Raw genomic sequence first — 23,443 nt, 5'->3', positions numbered from 1 at the left:
GGATTAAAGTTAGTGCGAGCTCGTCTCTGTGTGTGACTGGTTCTTAAAGGTGAGTCATGATAACCAAATTGGGGGTCATTAATCCAAGTAGTACTATCAATTCACACATGGGTATGTTTTATTGCAGGTCTATCATATTCTCCATGCTATGAAATACAAAATTTTAAATTTGGTTATGATCAAAAAACTTAAATTTCCAAGGTGGGTCCAATCTGAACAGTTTCCATGAAATGATCTAATTACAGTTTAGTTTCAGTTGAATTTAAATTATAAAAAAAATCTTAGCCCAGGAAAAAGTAATGAAGTGGCCCTTGATATGTTATACATACATGTATACATGTACATACATGTTATATAAATTTTATATATTTTATAATTTTATATATATATATATATATATATATATATGTATAAAACATGAATGGTCCAGCCATACATACTGTAGGTAGGCTAATTTGAACAGGGCATGTATGAATGTGTTATACCTGTGAGGACCAGGTGAGGGCGCTAGAGGGTCTCACTTTTTTCCCATCAGTCTGTGCGATATCCCTTATAAAAAGGCCCCACACCCTCTGCTTGTCCTCACTTCTCCGCTGCGCATCAGGTATGCATGTCGTCTCTTCTCTTCTCTACTATACATAACTGCTGACGAACTGTTGATAATCAACAGTTTATTTATGTAGTTGTTTACATGTTTATGCTGTTTAACCTGCGCTGCTTCATGGTTTTGTCGGTTATCTGATGTAACATTTTTAACTAGCAGTGAGCAGGCCTCCGCCACGTGTTGACCGCGCGTGTGCAGAAGCTAATTATCCATCTAGCTAAAGTTAACCTCCAACTCTTATTATACAAGAATGCAGTACTGTCCCATGACTATATGATGAAATAAATGTTGGTAGGGACATCTGAGTAAATGTGAAGAAACGCCAACAACTCTGATTGAATGGGACAGTACCTTAAAGTAGTTCTCGTTAGCTGCATAGCTACTGCGCCATTAGCTGCAGGCTGTACAGTGTTAAGTTACACATGATTTAATTAGTTTCAAATCTTCTACTGCAGAGAAGTAGCATCTTTTTGAACCAGTCTTTCTGTACTTGAATTTAAAATGCATTTTCTTTATTTGTAGGTCTGTGGGACAAAATCCCTGCAAAATGAAGGAAGACATCAGATGGTAAGCAATGTGGTGTTAATGATTACATAGCATATAACTAATGATGTTCATTAAAAGAGTAGTGGACAGAATTGATTTCTGAAACTGCTTCACTGAGGTTAACTATTGTATGATGGCATTGTGATATTAGTGGTGCTACTACACCAATTTAACATGATCAGTGTGCTTGAGCTGTGCAACTAATGTGGTCTCCTTTCTTCAGGTCCAAAATGATGTCCCCAAGTTTTGGAAGTCATCAAATACTTAACTGGTAATTATCTGATTTTCTGTAGATGTACTTAAGTTAGCTGGAAGTCAGTGATGATTTAAGTGTAAGAGTAGTGGACAGAAGTGATTTCTGAACAATTTCACACTGAGGCTTCTCTATTTAAACGAGGCTCTCTGCCCTGGACATGACCAGTATAGCACTAAAGTGTGTCTTTGTGTATCCACAGGTCTCAGAAGGAGATCGAGAGACATGAAGGAACTGGTGGAGACGATTGAGGTAAGGGTCTGTCAGTTACGCTCACATGGCAGTTATGGTGGCTTTATGCTTCTCTGAGGTGTTACATATGGTGGATGTAGTTTGGCTTTCCCCCCTTAATTTTAAACATGAAGTAACTATAAAGGCTGTGTGTATGATGCCAGGAAATGGCTATACTACACAAGGTTTAAAGATTCAATTTTCAACTTTTTTTTTTTTTGGAAGCGCATAGAAAGTGCAGAGCTATCAGTCACTTTACTAGTGTGGCACATCAGGGGACTCCACATGTGTATTAAAACTCCCCAGAGAAGCATCAGTCTGCCTCTTGTCCTGCACATTCTGCCTGTGCTGCTGTGATGACACTTATTTGCTACTCTTGACAAGATGGATGACGATACAGCCAACCACCAAGTTGATTATCTGAGGCACTGACGAGATGATTCTTCTCAACTGAGGATGACTATTTGCATCACTGATTTTTGTATTGTATTCCCGTAGGTGCACTTGTGTTGCTTGACTCAACTGCGTGACCTAAGAGGTAAGGAAAATATAATTTGTCTTGGCATATTCAAACACACTGTCAATGATGATTTTTGTTTAAAACAATGGGAATCTCTCTGAAAAAGAGTGAAAGAGGACTTTTTTCTGATGCAGTATAGATGAAGAAATGCTCACATATTTTCAAATCTTTTTGTATTAACATCTGGTGTTTGATTTGCAGATCTTCTTCTTCATTGGATCTGTTGATGATCTTCTTAGATCTGCTTACAAGTAAGTTTAAATTTCAGAGCAACATTTTTTTTAAAATATAAAACTGGTCGAATGCAATGATGAGTGCATAGTTCAGCAGATTACCATGACGATGAAAATTTGTCTTTCGCTCCTAACTGATGTGTTGGCCTCCACAACCTGTGAGGCTGATTCATTTCTGAAGTGGGTTTTAATTTTTGTCCCTCTTTTTTAGAAACGAGGTCTGTCTGGCAGAACAAAAGGCAAAGTGAAGGTGAGCTACAAGTCTGAAGTACAATGTTGTTAAAGATTCTTGATGCAATGATGAGTGCATAGTTCAGCAGATTACCATGACGATGAAAATTTGTCTTTCGCTCCTAACTGATGTGTTAGCCTCCACAATCTGTGAGGCTGATTAATTTCTGAAGTGGGTTTTAATTTTTGTCCCTCTTTCTTCTTTAGAAACGAGGTCTGTCTGGCAGAACAAAAGGCAAAGTGAAGGTGAGCTGCAAGTCTGAAGTACAGTGTTATTAAAGCTTCTTGATGCAATGATGACTGCATAGTTCAGCAGAATAAACCATGAAGAATACTTTTATGTCTTTCGCTCCTAGCTGATGTGTCAAGTTAAACTCAGTAAGCTCTGAAGTGTTTGAAAACAAGATTTTGACAAACCTCTCGTCTTCTTTCAGACATGTAGACCTCCCTTGACTTGTCTGACCTTGCGTCTTCAGCCTTGCACTGGTAAGTATCCTGTTCACGTGGCGTTGTGCAGCTACGATCATTCAGATGTGATGAATTTGAATCAGGTCGCTGATCCAGTTGAGGAAATTAGTCTTTTTATTCTGATCTGAAAATTGTTGTTGGGACATCAACTGACCTCTTTTTGACATTAATTCACTTGAAACTATTCTGATTTTTGCAGAGCAAGAAGACGTTACCAGTCATGTGCACAAGATGTCTTACACTTGGTAAGTCTGAAATTGGATGACATTTCTAGCACTTCAGACCCAGATGACAGTGGTTCTCATTAAATTACTTTTGATGCCATTTTAATAAAATCTAAGAATCTACTCTACAAGAAATTGGCATATTAAACCTTATCTGTACCAAAATGAAAAAGCTTTACCATTGGCTGCCTAAGCTATCATCTGGGTCTGAAGAGCAGCACATGTACAGTAATGGGATCGTTGGTTGCTGTGGTAGTAAACCTTTTAGTTTGATCCCTGTAGTCTGACCTGTGTGATGATGAGTAAAGACTGACAATTAACCGTGGAGTCTGTAATATTAGCTCTAGCTGACCCGGTCAGTGGGGGAAAACTCATCCTAATGCTTGATCTGAATTTTTGACTTAAGCTGCTGTCTCTTCAGGTTATGATCGTTCATGTTGGAAGCCAGTTTGAAAGGCGAAGATGAGACTGATCCTAAGGTGAGAATCCAAGACTCTGAAGAATCAATATGACTGTTGTGGTTTCAGTGATGTCTTAACAAATGTCTGACCTGAACATAAATGTGGACAATATGTTACTGAGTAACCCACCAAATAAATCTTGACGTAACCAGTCACAACTTGTAATAAGGTTGTCTATTTCTGTCTTCAGGAAATGTCTGGATCGCTCAGAATGACCTTGGTAAGTTTGATAAAACTGACACTCCTATAAATTGGGTGCTTTAAAGATTTTATGGGCCACTACCAGTGATGAAAAGATTCTGCCAAATGATTTCCATTGATTATAACCCATACCGTTCCATATTTGGCTGAGGTTTTGGTCAGTAAATTTATTTTATTTTTCTATTCCCCAAGTGTTATACTTAAAAGGAGAAATTATTTCTTCCTCAGGAAATGTGAATGACACCACTTGGCCCTGAGGAGAGAGCCTCACCTCCACATCGCCTTGGTTAGCTACTAAAGAAAGTGAGTATGAGCCTTCTGTCTTGCAGGGTTTAGTGGTGTTAAAATGACACTTTGAGGGCCAGCTGTCAAAGTGAAATCTAAGCTTGATGTCAATCACTGTCAAAGACCAAGGAATTCAGTAAACATAGACTTGACATTTGACTATCCAAACTTGCAATACTTATGTTTTCCTTGTCATTGCAAATGTTAATAAATCATCTCTGCTGATTCTCAGATGCTGCTGCTTTCTGGATGGGAACCTTGAGACTACAGATGACGCACAAATGTCAAGAACTTGTTAATGTGTTTGTTTGTGTGGTAATAATAATAATAATAATAATAATAAAAAAATAAAACTAAGTGACGTGTTGCTCCTTGTTTTGAAAATATTACACCCACAAATATAAATCAGTTGAGTCAGATTGTAGTCATGGCCATATAAAGTTGATATTGAGAAATTAGCACATGCTGCGTTTCAAAACAATCACACCTGCACCCAATGATAGTACGGACTGACCCGGTACAGAAAATAAACAGGGTTTGGCCCACTACATCATAGCTGTAGTGACGGTGCCAAAGCCGGAAATGAGTACGTCATTTCCGCGATGTCCTAGAAAGTGACTTGTTTTCTCCTCCCGGGTGTCCCTTATGGGCGGCTACGGAGCTAAATATGCATGTCTGAAATGAGGGAAAGGAAGAGCATAATGGACCCATGTGTAAAATTGACTTACGTCAACTAGAGCATAGGTTAAACGTCGCCGGAGGACTGATGTGACCCTCCGCTCCGACGACGGGCGGAGCTAAGTTGTTGCCCCCCCCCCCCTCCCCCGCGCTGCACACAACACGATAACAAGCGCTCCCTCTTTCGCTACCATCTGTAGCATAGCAGGGAGGAAGGAGGGATATCCCACACAGTGCAGGCCGACCAGGTTCACATAAATGGGAGAGGAGACGCGGTGTTCAGTCTCGTTTTGACCGCCTCTCCGTCGCCTCGTCACCGATGTTCGTGCGCTGGTTTCTGCCTCTGCTCTGGGCTCTGTCCGCACAGGCAGACTTCTTCCACTTCGACAGCATTTCCAATGCGTCCACTTACTATTTTAATTACATTTATTGCAATATATGGGAGGGGGAGTGTCAGCCCAACCAAGACGATGCTACACAACAAGGTAAGAGACTGAGCCACATTAAACTATCGGTGCGGAAGCTGTTATATAATGCTAATAGAAATGACCACAATTTGTAGCCTTGAATGTGATGTTTATATATTACACAGTGGTTACAACACTAATATAAAAACGGATTTGTTGTCTTGCTGTGGATGTGAGCAGTTCCTACCAGGGACCTCTGGGCAGGATTTCCTCAGGACTACATCAGCCTGCTGCATCAGTGGTACTGTAGCCTGGGCCAGTGCTGCGAGTCTGGAGACTGCAGGATAACCAACAACATCACAGGTATCACACTCCAGCTGGGTGGTCACAACTGTCTACTTCTGCATGTGTGATAAGTGTATTTGTCTGCCCAGTGAGCCAGGAAATCTCTCTCTGGACATCACTTTAATCAGTTTCTATTGAGATGATAGAGGAGTAATATGTCTTATTATATATCGAAGAGTTTCTCTGTGTCTACACATAACACAACAAACTGTACATAGGTCATCAGCTTTTATGAAGAGAATTGGACTTCACACCCTTTTCTATTTCCTTGTGCATCCTGTTTTATTGTAGTTGTAGATTTACGGTTTATCATCCTCAATCAAACGTTGGCGGCTTCCGGAAGTTTTTATCACTATGAAATCAATAGAAAAACATTTATACAGCCCCACTCGTGATTCTGATTCATACAGACATCATACACTAGACATGACAGTAGATTTACAGCTTTCAACAGTAGCTGACATTTACATAAAGCATTTTTTATGATGTGAATACATGCCACATTAAAAATTATGTTTGTTTTTTTACGAACAGGACAGATATGTGTAGCAAGACACTTCAGGTAGTACACGAGTTCAAGTATTTGAGAATCATAGTTTAGTCACAGTTTTCCTTTAAAAAACAAGTAAATGAAGTTAATACAAAAGTCAAAATAATTTATGAATGCAATGATTGTCCCTCATATTAAATATTTCTTGATTAGTTGGTCTCAGACACGTTAAACCACCCTCAAACCTAGTTTCTTAAAATACTGAATGGTCTCCCTTGTTCTTTTTTGACCAAATTTGTGAAGAAAACTTTAAGCACACTAGAGATGTCAGTAGAGGTGACTGGTGACATCATCACACCAGTGAGGAGAAGTTAATTTGGCCAATCATCCTTGTCTTTCAGGGCATCACTTGGCTCAAATAAACTTCTAACTGATTTGAGAGACTTAAGAACATGTGGTGTTTTTGTTATTTTTTGCTGTTGAAGTTGAAAATGTGGCTATGGGAGAAATAATAGTGCCAACATGATATTTCTTATATTTTCATCTTGCTCTGTCTATCAGTGTCTATCTACTGTATCTGAAGGCTACATGCTCTGTGTGATGTCTAATGTTGGTTGTTTTGTGTACCTGCTTTGTTCTTGTATGAGTGTATGTATTTCTATGTCCCCAATTTGGAAAAAGCTGATTTATGGGTAAGTGGTCAAGGTTAGGGTAAGGGTCAGGGTCAGGCAAGTAGTGGTTATGGTTAGGGTGAGTCTCCAGGAAATGAATATAAGTCTATGTAATGTCCCCAAAGGTGACCATAATCTGATATGTGTGTGCGTTTCATGCATCCTTAGCATTTGTTTGCAAGATCACAATTCATGTGGTTATTTGTGACTTGTGTCTTCTCGGTTGTTGTCTGATTTTTGTGTGTGTTTTTTGTTTCTTTTAATATCTGAACATCAACCTGCCTGGAAACTACAGATTAAATGCAGATTAAAATGAGCCTTTTGGCTACATCTGACATGCATATTTACATCATATGATTATGCAAGTGACACCATTTATATAATAGATGTGTATATAGATGAAAACCTCTATAGTTGTCTCACCTGATACTTAAAAGGACCCTTCATTTTAATTGTAAAATGTATATCCGGGTGTAATCGCAAATCTTCAAGAAACACGTTCATATGTACTGTAAAAATATATTGCTGAGATTAATCTTTATCTTGCACGATAATTTTCAAGCATGCACTCTCTTCTGTGCACACATGTGCAGGTCTGTCAAGGGACCTTCAGACGAAGCTCCACGGGCAGCACCTGGTCCAGTCTGTGGTCCTGAAAGCCATCCAGGGTTTTATTAACAACCCAGAGTCCAACAAGCCACTGACGCTCTCCTTCCACGGCTGGTCCGGCACTGGCAAGAACTTTGTGGCCCGGATCATCTCCGATAACCTGTACCGGGACGGGGTAAAGAGCGAGTGTGTCCGTCTGTTCATCGCCCCGTTCCACTTCCCGCACGCTAGACTGGTGGACACGTACAAGGTGAGACGGAAGGGGCCCTCTTGGCTCGGAGTTGGGTTTTCAGTGCCAGGAACATGTCAGAACTCATTGGTTAGTCAAATGTTTAGTCTGTGTTTTGTAATTCTGAGTATGAATGATAACGGCTTGGACAGATCAAACACTGATCCTACAAGTACTTGCGTGGAAGAGTTTTTTAAAGGGTTCATGCTTTTTGGAACTTGGCGTTTGTCCAGCTAGGTCACAGGTGTCAGCCTGATCCCATCTAAACAGATTTTTACATAATCCCTGCATGAGATTGCAACACGATGTTACGCATGCTATTATTACACAAATTCATCTAGATTTAACAAGATATAGTACACAGGATAACCTTTAAACTGATACTATCAGAATCTGCAGAGTCTGCAAATGTGGACTCTGAAATCTGAACATTAATGCTGGGGCTACGTGACTCCACAAGGCCCCCCTTCTAAATGATATTTACAATCATAACAGTGTCCTGCACAGAAAAAATAATGATAATAATAAGAAAAAAATATAAATACAAAAAATAAATTCTAAAACTTTTAAATTACCATTTTCTCCCATGATTTAAGTGAGATGGAAATTTGGCTGACGTAAAAAAACAAATTTTTTACATTGAATAAGATCATATTGAATAAAAAAAAGGACAAATATGGTAATTATGGCTGCACAAGAAGAAGCAATGTGTGAATACTTGGAGGTGTTAGTGTGCCACTCCTTCACTGCATGTTTATAATGTTAATGGCAGTTGGATTCATGATTATTTTAAGATGTTTTTGCAACTATTAAATTTATAATTTGCTTTCATTTAAAACTTGAAATTAAAATGTCCCTAGGAAGTTGATTATGTACTTAACTTGTGCCTGATGTAAAACCTAAACAAAGTCAAAACTGAATCACTTTTTTGCAGCTCTAAGTGATTTCTGACGCCGTAGTTTGGTCTTTCTCTCTCTCCAAAGGGCCAGCTGAGAGAGGCAATCCGGGACATGGTGTTACGATGCCCTCAGACTCTGTTCATCTTCGACGAGGCTGAGAAGCTCCATCCAGGCCTCATTGACGCCATCAAGCCCTACATGGATCACTATGACAATGTAGATGGAGTCAATTACCGCAGAGCCATCTTCCTCTTCCTCAGGTTAGTTCACATTTCAGGTACATCCTGTCTTATGAAGCCGGGTCAAAAACAAGCAGGAGGTTTTGCACCTTTGGCCCAGATACTCTGGCAGCTCATCTGTGATGAAGAATGTTTCTCCCTCTGTCTCCATTAGTCCTCTTAATGGATTTGTCATGTTTTCAGTATCTCATGTCAGATTTCTGCTGACAAATAATCAGTTCAGTGCAATATAGAAATGTATTTTTCATCACATCATTATGGTTCTGTGATACCTGTGATCTCTAAAACTCTTTCAGATCTATGAATATAATTATTTTAATATGACATTACTGTATCTAAAATCAAAAAGTTAAAATTATTAATTACTGCTGATCCCTAATCTGTAATTATTTGTCCAAAAATAATTCATATTAAACAAAAAACGTGACAAATGCAGCCAACTAACCCACTCGTAAATGAGAAATAATCAAACTCTCCATAAAAAGCATTAACTGTAGAGATTTTCCATGACCCAGTGTTTTTGTTGTCTCTGCAGTAATATTGGTGGAACAACGATCAACGATGTAGCGCTGGACTTCTGGCACTCTGGTCAGAATCGAGAGGACATCGGTATGGAAGATCTGGAGCATCGGCTACGAGCTGAAACTATGGAGTCTCAAGGTATGCAGCAGTATTGGCTTTACGTTTCTCGGTTGGTTGTCAGATGTTCAACTCTCTCTGTGCCCCTTTTACAACGGGCATTAAAATGCATCTGCGGTGATCTGATCATAAGTGGACAGCTCTAAGTACAGGTGTGAATGCACCCAAGACGCATTGAGGACACATTGAGATCTGATCACCATACTCGGAGGTGGTCTGAGCTGCATGTGGCCACATTCTTTTAGCAGTGTGTACGTAATGTGTCCTGGGCCACATTGAAGGACTGTCTACTCAACTGACGTCCTCTGCGTAAGTGGAAGTACATACTTATTCACGTGCCAACGTCATCATATGCGAAATAGGGTTGCATCACAGATGGCTGACATTGACTACTGAGCTCTCTACCATCGTAACATCGTGATTTAAACACTCGTCCCTTGTTGTCTGTTCATCTTTCGTGCAAATTACATTAATAAATTACTCTTATTGGCTTTTTACTCACAGAGCTTTTATTGCACTTACAGCGATGTAATGAGTGTAGTTGTCTCTCTGCTCAGCTCCGTGTGTGTGTGGAGCCGGATGGGCTGAGCCCCGCCCTTGGTGAAATACAGAGCAGAGGAGAGGAGAGAAAGTAGCAGGACCATAATTGACAGCAAAATGCAGTAGAGACTACGTTTATTTATGTTAGTTACCTAATTTATGTGCACTCATTTCAGTTTAGTGTGAGAGTCTCTACTACGTTGCGATGTACGTGTTTATTTGCATATAGAGTGGGGAAGTGAGATCCGATCATAAGTGGTCACTCGAGACGTATGTGGAGATGCATTTTAATGCCAGGTGTGAACAGCACCTTTCTTCTGTTACTTGTTCACATCAACTCTGCTATTTCACCCCACGGCAGGAAGTGTCATCTTGTGTGAGCTGTACACATGTTAATGAATGCTGGGGGTTGTGAGAGTTAAAGTAACTCAGCTGCACAGAGCAGCAGACTGTGGTTGGTGAGTTTCTTAGTCATATTTCTGTTTGGTTCTAGGCGGGTTTGCCCAGAGTGAGCTGATGTCCGGCCACCTCATTGACTTCTTTGTGCCCTTCCTGCCTCTGGAGTACCGCCATGTCAAGCTGTGTGCACGGGACGCCTATGCGGCACGAGGTCTGGAGACAGACGAAGCTACGCTGGATGAGGTGGCCAAGGCGATGCTGTACGTACCCAAGGAGGAAAGACTATTCTCAGCCCAGGGATGCAAGTCCATACCCCAGCGCATCAACTTCTTTCTCCCTTAAAAGGAGACACAGACAGAGAGAGAGAGAGACCTGGAGGAGGTGTGAGATTACGTTACCAGCCCATCTGCATACAGAGCCACAGAGGGGCCTGTGTCCTCTCCTCTGCTCTACCTACTATCCCCCCTCACAGATACAACACGTGTCTGTCCAGGTCCCTCAGAGAAGGCCAGACAGCAGGGCAGATCCAGTATTAGAGGGGACAGCAGTGTGATCCACCTTGCAGACATCAGTGGTCTTGCAGGAAAAACATGTACATGCCAGATGGTCATCCTGTGCAGCGCGGCTACTCGTCTTCACCTGCCTGGTTTGAATCCTTACAGTGTCACAATGAAGAATGGAAGAAAAAAACAGTGCAAATGGTTGTGCAGTGTATGTCATAGAAGGATACCGATATACATTTTTGTCATGTCACACTATTTACGTCTGTTTACCTTCGCCAAAGTCTGAGTTGCACTTTTTTTTTGTCAGTTTAAGGTCAGAATTCATGTGTCAGTATGTCAGCAACTGTGCTTGTATTAGCACTGATTATTTATTTACATCATTATCGTGTTTGAGCATCTTACTGTAACAGATTATTTGTGTTGAGTTTCTGCATAAATGCGGTTCTCTGAGCCTTTGACACTTGCTTGTAATAAATATTACGGCATGGCGGTGTGAACAGTATGGAGTGTGTAACAGCTAACCTAAGGGACTGACTATAATGCAAATGTTACTTGAAATCGTTACCCGAAAACATGTGAAGGTCCACGTGTCAAAAGCAATGAATCTATTTGAAAATCAGCTATTTTGTGTAAATTTTGTGTAATATTTTTTGATGTCAGTAATTTTAAGAGTTCATAAAAACCTGCTAAATGCCTGAGTGATATTATCATCATCACCATCATCATTTCTTAATATGTCTTAATATATGTTAATTGGAAGGAATGAAAGGTTTTTAAATGTTTTTTTTTATTCACTGACTTGCTTTTCCTCTCTCAACCACACATTCACTCTCACGAACACTCACGGGTCTGTGCTGGTCTGCTTAGTGATTTTGCTCTCTAAAGCTCTGAATGTCACCTCAAAAAGTGAACATGGAAAAACAATATGTTAGGAATGGTTCTAAGAAAATAAAACAATAAACCAACATCTGTTGTTCATTTCATGCTCTGATTTATAAGGAGAACTCATTTCTTCACTACACACTTAAGCAATCTCAGTTATGTATTCATTTTTTTGCTTAGTGCCAAGCTTTTCTTTTTTAAAATAATGGAGGCACATCATGTCACAAACATACACTACACAAATGTAGAGTTGAAAGTATTAGTTGCTTAAACCATTAGCTGATTGACAGAACAATAATAACAATAATAATCATTTTTTTTGCCAAACATTCATTGATTCTAGCTTCCCATATATGAATATTTGCTGTTTTTTATTGTCTTATAATAGTAATCTGAATATCTTTGGGTTTTGGACTATTGGTTGGACAAATGACAAATTTAAACATGGCAGCTTGGGCTATTAAAAATTATTATGTACAGTTTTAAGTATTTCTGTCAATGAATCAAAATAATTGATGTGTCAGTATTGAAAATATTTTATTTGCAGCCATACACGAATCTTAAAGTCCCTCTTCTACTAGAAAATGTGATGTTTGAGCTTCACTGCGCAGAGTTAGACACTAGAAGGCAGATTTCATATTCATCTGTTGAAGGAGTAAAGTTTCTAAAACATGTATGTATGAGCAGGATTTTGTGACATCACAACAAGCTGAGACATCAATTATGGTCCAGTATGCAACGTACACAAGTGTGATATGGAAACTTGACACTTCTACATCACATATACTGAGAAAGGACTTTCAAGCAGGAAAAATCTCGTCACCATAAGGAAAGCATTTAGGAATATTTAATATGTTGCTGGGTAGTATCATCCCACTCTTGCCATTTTATTTTATCCCTGTGTGCTTTATAGTGTGTATTTGTTTTTATGTTCAGTTTTTTCCTTTCTTTTTCTGTAAAGCACTTTGTAACTTTGTCAAGAAAAGTGCATTATAAATAAAGTTGAATGAAAGACATTAGCATATGCAGGGATTCTGGATTTTTGAGAGAGGGAGAGTTTTTGTGCTTCAATAATTTGAAGTAGTTCACTGGGGTTTTTTTGTTTGATTTTTTTTGTGGGAAAACCACATTATTACCCCAAGCAGATTTTATATATATATATACATATATATATCTTTAAGAATGAACAGATTTGTTCCTCACCGCAGTAAATGTCGAATAATTTCATATTGTTTAGTTTCAGGTACATTTAAAAGCCTGTTCAATTGCTGATTTTACATTTATTTACATGATTTATCCACGCTTATTGTCCTTTTTGCCTCTCCGTGATTCACCCATCACTCTTTCTTGGGCGTGTATCAGGCAAACGCGTGGTCTTTTCCCATTGGCTACAGCGATTATTCGTCCGCATTTCCTCTCTTCCGATTGGCTGCGAGCAGTAACGCTTCCTCATTGATGTCCGAAGCCGACATCCAATCAGATTCAGACATCTGTTCCGAGCCGAGAGGAGAGCAGCAGCAGCCTCTCAGCGGTTCTTCACTGTAACATCACTGAATGAGAGACGACGCCTGCTGCACGCTGCAGACAGGTCACAGACACTTATTCCTGTCAGTATTTATCGTTAGTTTTTCATTTATTTTGTTTATCTGACGGGGGGCTTCAGTTCGTCACAATGACAGCCCTGTCGCTGCTTTTGGTAGCCGTGTCGGCCGCATCTGTACTGGCCGAGTCCGCTGTGTATTTCCGAGAGCAATTTGAAGACGGGGGTGAGGTCCTTTACACAAAACTACGCCTTCATTGATTAACTGTATTGATGTGATTTGTTGAAACTGTAAATACTTCAGATATTACTGTGTTGAATCGGTGCATGAACGGCAAAACCGTAAGCCTTTTCTTCATGTGTGGTTGTTTTGCTTAATTAATGTTTTTTTTCCACGACAGCTTATGATTTTACCTCTGCTGCATTTACTCTACATGGTTACCATTCATCTTTTGACCCCCCTTCCTTTCCTCTCCATCCCCCTCCATCCCCCTCCATCCCCTCAGCTATCATCAAACCCTGTCTGCCTCCCCCTCCCCCTTCTGCTCATCCCTCTCCTGGTCGCTCACCGTGACCCTCCTTTGCAAAGCTGTCCTCTTCTCCCATCACCAGTCCAATAACTAACACCCTGTAGGTAGTGCATATTGCACAGTGTTATACAATCCAAGTACACCTGTACTGATGCATACTAGTGATACACTGTATTTAGTGACCTCTCAGATTCTGTGACCTGCAGTGTTGGTGAGGTTTTAGGCATGAGGAGTGAGATGGTTACGGTAAGAATATCATGGCAGGTCACAGAATCTGATATCTCTGAGTGATATCTGCGCAGCTGAACCTAAACTTGTTTGTGCAGATGCCTGGGTGAGTCGCTGGGGGGAATCCAAGCACAAGTCTGACTACGGCAAGTTTGTCCTGACAGCAGGGAAGTTCTATGGCGATGCAGAGAAAGACAAAGGTGAGTGGAAAGGTTAAACTGTATCCACCCAAATGTGGATTTGTTGCCCCTGTGCAAGACAATGAACTCCCACAAAGTTTTAGGTCTTAAGCTGCTTTTAGCATGTGGGTGTGTATCTTGTGTTTGTTCTGTGTGGAGGAGATTTAGTCAGAGACTTGCTTGGGATTAATTTTAGGTTTGGTTGTTGTCTTTGGGATTTAAAGTTTTTAATGCATCATTTGCACTAAAAACTCTTAATATGTATGAACAGGGATATTCAACCTTTGAAACAAGTTACATTGTGTTATTCCAGTGAGTTCAGATAGTAAGGTCAAATACACAACTCACTCTCCTGAAACTGGAAATAAAAACAGGACACTTTTTGGAATTGGACTTCAGGTGTTAAATTTAGTTTTATATGAATGAAGGGTTTCCAGCTTTGAATCACAACATGTGCCCGTATCCCAGTGAATTCACCATCAGTGCCTCTGAGTTGTTCCATCATTCACTTTCTGTGGAGCAATTCCAACATTTGTGTCAACATGGCACCATCACAACAGTCCATCTCTCTCTTGTACTGCTCAAGAAGAGACTTTGTTAAAATCTGCAAATTTAAACTAAGTCGTACAATTTTATAGAAACAACAAATCCTGAATTTTACCTGATTGCAGACACTTTACCTGTAATAACTTTTTCCACCGCAGGTCTGCAGACCAGCCAGGACGCTCGTTTCTACGCCTTGTCATCCCGTTTTGATGACTTCAGCAACCAGGGCCAGCCTCTAGTCATCCAGTTCAGTGTGAAACATGAGCAGGGCATTGACTGTGGCGGGGGATACATTAAACTGTTCCCCTCTGACCTCAACCAGGATGACATGCATGGGGACTCTGTCTACAACATCATGTTTGGTAAGTGTGGATAGTTTCATCTGTGGGCATAAGGACTCTGTAGACTCTTCAGTGTTAACAGTGCAAGTCGTTTGTAGGACTGATCTGATTTAGCACTCCTTGAAGTCAGTATCTTTTACTGCAGTTTTTTTTTTTTTTTTTAATCATCCAATTCTTCAAATTTAGGGTTCCCACATGTCCTGGAAAACCTGAAAAACAGTTGATCAATTTTCCAGTCATGGAAAACACATGAAAAATGAGGGGAAAAAAAGTAAAATGTCCTGGAAAAACTTGTGTTGTCCTGGAAAATTATTTCATCATTCTCCTATTTTCCTTTAGTTAAGAATGAACTACGAGGCTATCTATCAGAGCTCCCCAAAACAGATAACATTGCCATCTGAAAGGGCAAAGATATGTTCATGATCATATTAACGTTCAAATGGTAGTTTGTGGACGAGAGTATTTTGAATGGGCTGCTCTCGTTATATTGTGGAAACACTGTGAACACACCCCCAAGTCACGTCACATGGTAGCACATGCAGGTTGGATGACATTAAATTACAACTTAAAGGGCCAGTGTGTAAGATTTAGGGGGATCCACTGGCAGAAATGAAATATTCATAAGTATGTTTTAATTAGTGTATAATCACCTGAAACTAAGAATCTTTCTGTTTTCATTACCTTAGAATGAGCTCTTTATATCTACATAGGGAGCAGGTCCTCTTCCACGGAGCCCACCATGTTGCACTGCCATGTTTCTACAGTAGCCCAGAATGGACAAACCAAACACTGGCTCTAGAGAGGGCTTTTCGCAAGTTTTGCAGCCACCGAAGGTTCTCATACACGTTGAAAGGGAGGGGAAGAAGGGAGGAGTATAGCTGGTTGCAATCTGCAACCTCACTGCTAGATGCCACTAAATCCTACACACTGGTCCTTTAAGTGGCCGAAACTCTGAATAATGCAAGTTACATGATCCTTCAAACATTAATATTAGTAACTGTAAATATTAGTCACAATGTAAATATTAGTCACTACTAGTTGGTAACTCTGGTAGTTTTTATTAGGTTTATAGATTAACATTACTTTCTTCCTAACTTGTTTTAAACGGTTGATTAATTTTAAATCGGTTAGCATGTCTGGTTCAGTTGCTAAAGTTGACATGCTTAGGAAAAAAGCTCAGGAGGCAGCTCAGTATTTTTTTTCAAGCCAAGCCATGTTTGAAGCAGAGATTCACTGGGTAATCAAGATGGTCATTCAACTCCAGCGCTGATGTCAGTCATTGTTGGTCAGATGTTCCCAGACAGTGAGATTACCAAACGGTTGTTTTGTCTTGTTGTCCATATTTCAAAGAGCAGCTGATCAAAGATATAAAAATGCAGTGCTATGAAGTATCTTTTGATGAATGCCTAAATAAAGCGACTCAGAATGAACAGATGGATATTGTTGTGCGGTACTGGAGTGAAAGTGAAGGAAAGGTAGCTGTGCATTATCTTGATTCAGAGTTTATGGGACACACTCAAGCAGAGAAGCTTTTGGAGAAAGTCAAGAGGGCCCTGTCACTACTCAATCCTAATAAGCTGCTGCAGGTTTCAGTGGATGGTTCTATGGTCAACTAGAAGTTCCTGAGGATATTCCAAGCAGACAAGTGGACCCACAGATTATCATCTGGGAAGTTGTGGTTTGCATACTGTGCATGGAAGCTTTCAAAATAGAGAAGAAGAAACAGGTTAGAAGGTGGGAGATGTACTGAGAGCTCTTGGCAGCTGTTCCATGACTCACCAGCAAGGCGCTATGACTTCATTGAGGTGACCAACACAACATTTCCTCTGAAGTTCTGTGTCCATCGACGAATGGAAGACTTAGCAGTTCCTGAGCGGGCAATAGTCATGTGGCCGGCAGTGCAGGAGTTCATCAGCAGCCACAAGGAACTTCCGAAAAATAAAATGCCACCATCTGCATCCTACTGTACAATAAAAGAGGCCACTGATGACCCTCTTTCTCAGGCTAATTTCCAGCTTTTTTTGCATTTGTTACTAGACAGCTGAAGCCTCTTTTAGAGACATTCAAAACAGATGCCCCAGTGGTTTGTTTTTTAAGCAAATGAGTTCCAGTCTACCCTGAGAGGCTTGCTGTCACGCTTTATCAAAAAGGAAGAACTGGATAGATAAAACTGCTGAAACTAGACCCACAAGACAGATGAGTCCATGTGATTCTCAAACAGCTGGACATGGGATTTGCCACAAAGAAAACTTTGGCAAAGGCACCTGAAAAGCTCCAGGAAAATCCAGTGAATATACAGGTGTTCAAGGAAGAATGTGTCTCCTTCCTTGCTGTGACCTGCAAGAAAATCATGGAGAGAAGTCCCTTTATGTACCCATCAGTGTGGCACATGGGCTCCCTTGACCCTGTGACCCTGAGAAACTCCTACAGGTTCTCCTCAATACAGGATGGTACATTGCCTCTGAGTATGACAAAGCACTCTCATTGCATGTCAGTGCAAACCATAAAGCAGAGTTCCAAGATTTTGTTTACAGCTGCAGGTTTGATGAATTTCTTGGAAGATTTGTCAGTGGCAGAGCAGAGTATGCAGCACTGTGGGACCCGATGAAATGTCTCCTCACACTGTCTCATGGACAAGCTGCAGTAGAAAGAAGGTACTCTGTCAACAAGGACATGCTCGTAGTAAACCTGAAGGAGAGGACTCTAGTAGCATTGCGCTTGGTCCAGGATTCCTGCCAAAAGACCTCATTCAACACTGCAGAGGAGCAAGGATGAGGTGTGTGCAGTACCTGGAGAATGAAAAGAAGAAAAAAGACCAAATTGCTAATGAGAAGAAAATAAAGCTCCACCATGAAATGGAAAATTATCAAAGCAGAACAGCAAAGAATAATGCAAAGCATTGGCGATGAAATGGCAGTCAGGGCAGAGAAAAAACAGGACTTCACATCACTGTCAAAATCAAAAGCCTATCGTAAAGGTGTTACAGAGAAAAGGGAAGAGCCGGCAGCTCTAGCAAAAGCTCTGGAAAAACTGCAGGAGAGTGTCAAGAGACCACAGTAAACTCAACGGGGAACATTTTTATTTGAATGTGAGATTTTCTTGGATGTCATTCGGTTCTATTTAGGCCAATTTATGGTAGGCTATGCTCTGATCTTCCTGATTTGGGTGCCAGATAATGATTTACTTAGCCTAATTTTTATTTTTTAGAGAAAGAGATGGGATAGAAAGTAAGAGAGAAAAGAGAGAGCTGAGGTGAGAGTTGCTCAAAGCATCATTGTAACTTGGTTATACTAATAAAGTGAAGTGCTGTACATCTGCAGGTGTGTTCGCATTATTCTATGATCAACTTATCATAATTTCTAAGCATGTAAGAGATGATTTTATAGATCAGTTAAAGCCATAAAATGCATGTCTTTTAAATAAAAGTCCACAGAGAGGAACACATTACTGTATGGTGCGATCACTGTTTGTCATACCAGCTCGGTCATCACTGAAAATGTCCAGGAAAATGATCTCTAGGAAAAAGTGGGAACCCTGAAATTGTTTTGTGAGACATACTGAACATTAAACACCCCATTATTCATTGTCATATGTTGCCAGCCACTTTTTATCTAGCTTATTGTATTGAATGTTCCTCATATTAGATACATTTAAGTTCATTCCTATGCCTTTCCCTTCTTTGCTTTGCCTTGTTACCACTTTTAACTAATAGACCGAATTCCATATTTTTACTTATTCATTTGTTGGCTCTTTCAGGTCCTGATATTTGTGGCCCTGGCACAAAGAAAGTTCATGTGATCTTCAACTACAAAGGCAAGAACCATCTGATTAACAAGGACATCAGATGCAAGGTGAGACTTCAAGAAACTGTTCTTCTGTTTAGTTTTCTTTGTTAAACAGCGACTGCTTTTTCCTAATTTCAAGCTTATCATGTTACATGAATTAATAAGTCCTCATGTTGACTATCGATTCTTCCTCAAGTTTATTCCAGTTCATTAGCCTTTTGTAAAAGTAACGTTTGTGTTTGCTTTCTCACCCTAAAACCAAACTGGCAAGGAACGCGTTATAAACACAATACATTTAAATCACTTGTGAATAAAATGTCTCTATAATAACAACTGCGCATTGTTCATAGCCGTTAACATTTCTTTACTGCCTTGCAGGATGATGAGTACAGTCACTTGTACACGCTGATTGTCAACCCTGACAACACTTATGAGGTGAAGATTGACAATAAGAAGGTCGAATCTGGCAATCTGGAGGATGACTGGGACTTCCTGCCTCCCAAAAAGATTAAGGACCCGGAAGCCAAAAAGCCAGAGGACTGGGATGACAGGGAGAAGATTCCCGACCCTGACGACAAGAAACCAGAGGTCAGTCTGTGTGTGTTTGTGTTTGGGGTTTTTCCATACTCCTTACTGGTCAGTTTTCCCCTGGTGTTTATCTTTTCTTAAGAGACTGAATTTACCTCCATTTGTATGAAACCTATACGTCTTTCTAGAATCATTTTGAGTTGCCTAAATGAAATCATATATCTGTATCTGTTTGGTAGGACTGGGACAAGCCTGAGAACATCCCAGATCCTGATGCTAAGAAACCTGATGACTGGGATGATGAGATGGACGGAGAGTGGGAGCCGCCCATGGTCACCAACCCTGATTACAAGGTAAACTGCAAATAATTATAGCACGTAATACATGTTCTTGATAGCACTGTAGGTTTACTATTGTTACACTATTGCTGTGTCTGACGATAAAATCCTATATGTTGCCTAGTGCATTATATTTATTTGGTGCTATTTTATTTGAGTGTTTGAGTACATCCTAAAAAGTATGCACTATAGAGTCCCACATTGTAACAAAAAAGGTCTTATCCATAGCGGGTACACACCTCTTTTGCTAAAACTTGCACAGTACGATGCCTCACCACATGATGGATGTGAAAACAGTTATGCAACACTACACCTGTCAGGGACGATTAAGTGAATGAGGGAGTAATTTATGACATAGCCTGTGTTTCCACATGAGTAATACTTAAGTTGTAATTGTGCAACATTTACCTTGACATCATGAAATACAGTGCAGAATTTCTTTTCCCACTATTTCTGAAGAATTTTCCAAACTTTGAGATATTATTGCATTATTGCCTCACTAACTTCTCACCCTACAATCCAATCCCAGTAGCAGAATCATTCCAAATGTATTCCAAACTTCTTTATCAGCAGATCTATTTGCTTTTGTGACTTACATTAACCGTGCTGTGTGGTTCTCTGTGTGTTTGCTGTCAACAGGGTGAGTGGAAGCCCAGAGAGATCAACAACCCTGCCTACAAGGGCAAGTGGATACATCCTGAGATCGACAACCCGGAGTACACAGCCGATTCTGAGATCTACAAATACGACAGCATCGGCGTGATTGGACTGGACTTGTGGCAGGTAAGACACTTAAGCTGACTGTCTTATAAAGAGCCTGAATGCTTAAACTGCAAACTAGTGTATATGACTTGTTCTTTAATTATATCCAGCCAGGAATAGGAACGTTTAACTTATTTATTCACACATGTTGTAACTTGTTTTCACTTAAAGCCACTGCAAAATTTTGAGTGTGTTTGTTTTTATTTTCTAGTTTGTGCTATCAGTTAGCACAAAATAGTTTCTTATCAACTTTCAGATGAATGGAAATAGACATACTGTGAAGATAGAGGGAAAAAAGTTTGTTTTTCTCTTGTTGGATTTTTTTGCATGAAGCGCCTGTCATTAAATTTGTGCTGACTTTCTGTATGATGTAGGTAAAGTCTGGTACTATCTTTGACAACTTCCTGATCACTAATGACCCAAACGTGGCTGAGGAAGTTGGCAACGACACATGGGGTAAAACTAAGGTACATCCAAAGTTTTTTTTTATCTAGTTTTCAAACTACATGTACACTATTCATACATCTTTAGTTCTTAATGGTATAGATACCCTAATTTCAACAATAGGTGGATGTAGATGCAGATTTTCATCACTTTCTAATTTGCTGTTTTTATTTGCCTCCCCTCCAGGACGCAGAGAAGAAGATGAAGGAAAGCCAAGAGGAGGAGGAGAGGAAGAAGCGCGAAGAGGAGGACAGCAAGAGGAAAGAAGAAGCAAAGGAGGAAGACGAGGAGGAAGAGGAGAAAGATGAGGAGGAGGACGAGGAAGAAGAGGAGGAGGATGAGCCCGAGGAGGAGGAGGAAGAGGAGGATGAAGACACAGACTCTAAACTCAAAGATGAGTTATAAACTCCATGCAGGAACTGCTGAGAAAAGAAGCTGACTCTGTGTCAATGAGCCATTTGGAACAAGGCCGCAGACTGAGATGATCGACCCTCATGACTGACACCCTGGGGTGGGATGGGGTTTTTCATTTGTTTGTTTACAAAGCGAGTGAAAAGGTGAAAAAGGGCAATTATAGTTCTGTTTTCTGTTTCCGTTTGCTACTACTATTATTATTAAACGAGGAATAGTAATAGAAATCTGAATGAAGATGTCATAACGAATGTCAAGAAACCAGAAACTAAAAAAAAAACAAAAACAATTATTTCACCGTTTTCAACAGGAAAAATATAGAAATTGTCTTTTGTGTTCTGCCAAAATCTGATCTGGGTTGTTTATGAAGTATAATGTTGTGGTGACATGAAAAGCTATATTTGGTACGTGGATGATACCATGAAAATGTTTTGTTTACCTCATGTGTTTTTTGTTTGTCTTATTAATCTGTGTCACATGTTTTTTTTGTTTTCTTTTGTTGTCATTCATGTCACTCTGTCTCAAAATCTTCTCCAAGTCTCTCTGATTCAAACAGAGGTATATATGACATGGAGACAAGAGTGCATCAGGACTCAAACTATGTACTTACCAACCTGTTAAAAAATGCTGTTGTCCATAGGATGGTAATATGGGATTCTTTGAGATGAAATCCCCTGCATAGTTTTGTACTGTACAGTTAACACGTTTTCACTTCAGTGCACATACTGTAGTCTTGTGTGTCTAAATAAATTGTGCTCAAGCTCGGATGTAAGAGCGCTCCAGTAGCAGGAAAGCTTCATTTTTGGTACGCTTTCACTTTTAAGTTTACTCGTAGTTGGTGTAAACAACTAGTTTCCTCATCTCTAATGCCAATATCTCTGCACTGCTGTACCCAAACACACACTGTCCCAAATAGACTGAGAGTTGATCCTTTTGTAAAAGACACATTTTGTACTAATGGTAGTAATTGAAGTGGGAAGATTTTCATGTTGCTGTGTTTGAAAAAAAGACAGGTGTTCTGTCCAATAAAAACATCCAGAAGAAAATGAGTAGAAGGTCTTATCAGTCTCATGTCTTTTGTTACATTCAAAGTGATTTTGGGGATTGCCAGCTTTGATATTGCTTTAGGACAATGTACTTGTTTATATAGTAGATAACACTCATGACAAAGTTCTTTTTGTTTTTCTAGGGGAATTTATCTGTCCCTTTTCTTTCAACTCCTCAAGAGTGACTTTAACCAGTGGTGGAAAGAACCTTTATTTATGCTACTTTATACTTCTTACACCACTACATTTATCTGATGGTTACTTGTAAATTCAGACTTCACATATAAAACATATTTGCTTATGAAATTATCTACAGATTAAACTGCCCAACAATATATAAAGTAGTTAAAATAGCTCACCGTTGACTAATTACAGAGTTAAAATGCTGAAAAATGTTAATGCATCAGAAATAATCTACAAATATAATAATAAACATTTTGACACAAGGGACATTCTGCATCAAATACTTTTACTTGATACTTAAAGTGCATTTTGCAGATTACAGTTCTGTACTTGTAACGGAGTATTTTTAAATTGTCTTCAGGGCAAACTACCACTGAGGTCAGGACCTCAGTATTTTTCATTGGACTTTTGGGGGAAGTTTAAATCTCACAATAGCACATGGTGTGTTTTATTGGGTAATTCCAGTATTTCAGATCCATACTTGGACTGGGAGGACTTTGACTCAATAACAAGCAGTGATGGAAAGTAACTAAGTACATTTATCTGTGCTGTAAGTACTGTACTTGAGCACAATTTTGAGGTAAATATTGTACTTTCTACTCCACTACATTTATTTGACAGCTTTAGTTACTTTTCAGATGAAGATTTAACACAATGGATAATATAACAAGCTCGTAAAATACAACACCTTGTTAAAGATGAAACCAGTGGTTTCCAACCTTTTTTTTCTTTTGACATCTTACAAAAAGCAGTGTGTAGTCAGGGTCCAAATAATGATTTTTCCCTCTAAACTTC

The 23,443-nt window shown here is 39.7% G+C and overlaps 2 protein-coding genes and 10 non-coding genes across 15 annotated transcripts; all 12 read left to right on the top strand.

Moving 5' to 3' along the window:
* The first annotated feature begins 541 nt into the window (after positions 1–541).
* tor3a (torsin family 3, member A) lies at positions 542–11,872 on the top strand. 3 transcript variants are annotated; one of them, XM_042416400.1, is made up of 19 exons: positions 543–604; positions 1,127–1,171; positions 1,374–1,421; positions 1,606–1,655; positions 2,133–2,172; positions 2,356–2,405; positions 2,599–2,637; positions 2,826–2,864; positions 3,053–3,104; positions 3,286–3,331; positions 3,732–3,789; positions 3,962–3,991; positions 4,201–4,275; positions 4,490–5,420; positions 5,583–5,705; positions 7,442–7,707; positions 8,670–8,845; positions 9,360–9,484; positions 10,497–11,872. In XM_042416400.1, the coding sequence occupies exons 14-19, from the start codon at positions 5,255–5,257 to the stop codon at positions 10,742–10,744; spliced, it is 1,104 nt and encodes a 367-aa protein (XP_042272334.1). In that variant the 5' UTR covers positions 543–604; positions 1,127–1,171; positions 1,374–1,421; positions 1,606–1,655; positions 2,133–2,172; positions 2,356–2,405; positions 2,599–2,637; positions 2,826–2,864; positions 3,053–3,104; positions 3,286–3,331; positions 3,732–3,789; positions 3,962–3,991; positions 4,201–4,275; positions 4,490–5,254; the 3' UTR covers positions 10,745–11,872. The 3 variants fall into 3 exon arrangements, with proteins under 3 accessions (XP_042272336.1, XP_042272334.1, XP_042272335.1); XM_042416401.1 differs by lacking the exon at positions 543–604 and adding an exon at positions 992–1,014; XM_042416402.1 differs by lacking the exon at positions 2,826–2,864 and having other exon boundaries at positions 542–604.
* Positions 867–948, top strand: LOC121901199. Its single transcript, XR_006097212.1, has one exon. It is a non-coding gene; the product is annotated as a small nucleolar RNA SNORD74 (small nucleolar RNA).
* Positions 1,207–1,271, top strand: LOC121901206. The gene has a single exon (XR_006097219.1). It is a non-coding gene; the product is annotated as a small nucleolar RNA SNORD75 (small nucleolar RNA).
* Positions 1,464–1,531, top strand: LOC121901205. Its single transcript, XR_006097218.1, has one exon. It is a non-coding gene; the product is annotated as a small nucleolar RNA SNORD75 (small nucleolar RNA).
* LOC121901207 lies at positions 1,981–2,062 on the top strand. Its single transcript, XR_006097220.1, has one exon. It is a non-coding gene; the product is annotated as a small nucleolar RNA SNORD24 (small nucleolar RNA).
* On the top strand, positions 2,210–2,290 carry LOC121901192. The gene has a single exon (XR_006097206.1). It is a non-coding gene; the product is annotated as a small nucleolar RNA SNORD79 (small nucleolar RNA).
* LOC121901202 lies at positions 2,454–2,533 on the top strand. The gene has a single exon (XR_006097215.1). It is a non-coding gene; the product is annotated as a small nucleolar RNA snR60/Z15/Z230/Z193/J17 (small nucleolar RNA).
* On the top strand, positions 2,677–2,756 carry LOC121901201. The gene has a single exon (XR_006097214.1). It is a non-coding gene; the product is annotated as a small nucleolar RNA snR60/Z15/Z230/Z193/J17 (small nucleolar RNA).
* LOC121901200 lies at positions 2,904–2,986 on the top strand. Its single transcript, XR_006097213.1, has one exon. It is a non-coding gene; the product is annotated as a small nucleolar RNA snR60/Z15/Z230/Z193/J17 (small nucleolar RNA).
* LOC121901204 lies at positions 3,832–3,895 on the top strand. The gene has a single exon (XR_006097217.1). It is a non-coding gene; the product is annotated as a small nucleolar RNA SNORD78 (small nucleolar RNA).
* LOC121901198 lies at positions 4,052–4,126 on the top strand. Its single transcript, XR_006097211.1, has one exon. It is a non-coding gene; the product is annotated as a small nucleolar RNA SNORD47 (small nucleolar RNA).
* Positions 11,873–13,275: 1,403 nt separating the features above from the next.
* Positions 13,276–22,468, top strand: calr (calreticulin). Of its 2 annotated transcripts, none has more exons than XM_042416399.1 (9): positions 13,276–13,375; positions 14,184–14,285; positions 14,969–15,172; positions 18,908–19,002; positions 19,315–19,524; positions 19,704–19,817; positions 20,442–20,585; positions 20,939–21,031; positions 21,195–22,468. In XM_042416399.1, exons 1-9 carry the CDS (start codon positions 13,342–13,344, stop codon positions 21,411–21,413), a joined length of 1,215 nt encoding a protein of 404 aa, XP_042272333.1. In that variant the 5' UTR covers positions 13,276–13,341; the 3' UTR covers positions 21,414–22,468. The 2 variants fall into 2 exon arrangements, with proteins under 2 accessions (XP_042272333.1, XP_042272332.1); XM_042416398.1 differs by having other exon boundaries at positions 13,276–13,553.
* Positions 22,469–23,443: the final 975 nt, after the last annotated feature.

Source organism: Thunnus maccoyii, chromosome 7 (genome assembly GCF_910596095.1).
Source record: "Thunnus maccoyii chromosome 7, fThuMac1.1, whole genome shotgun sequence".
Lineage (NCBI taxonomy): Eukaryota > Metazoa > Chordata > Actinopteri > Scombriformes > Scombridae > Thunnus > Thunnus maccoyii.
Note: the sequence above shows the minus strand (reverse complement) of the source record. Positions and strands in the feature narration are given on the sequence as shown.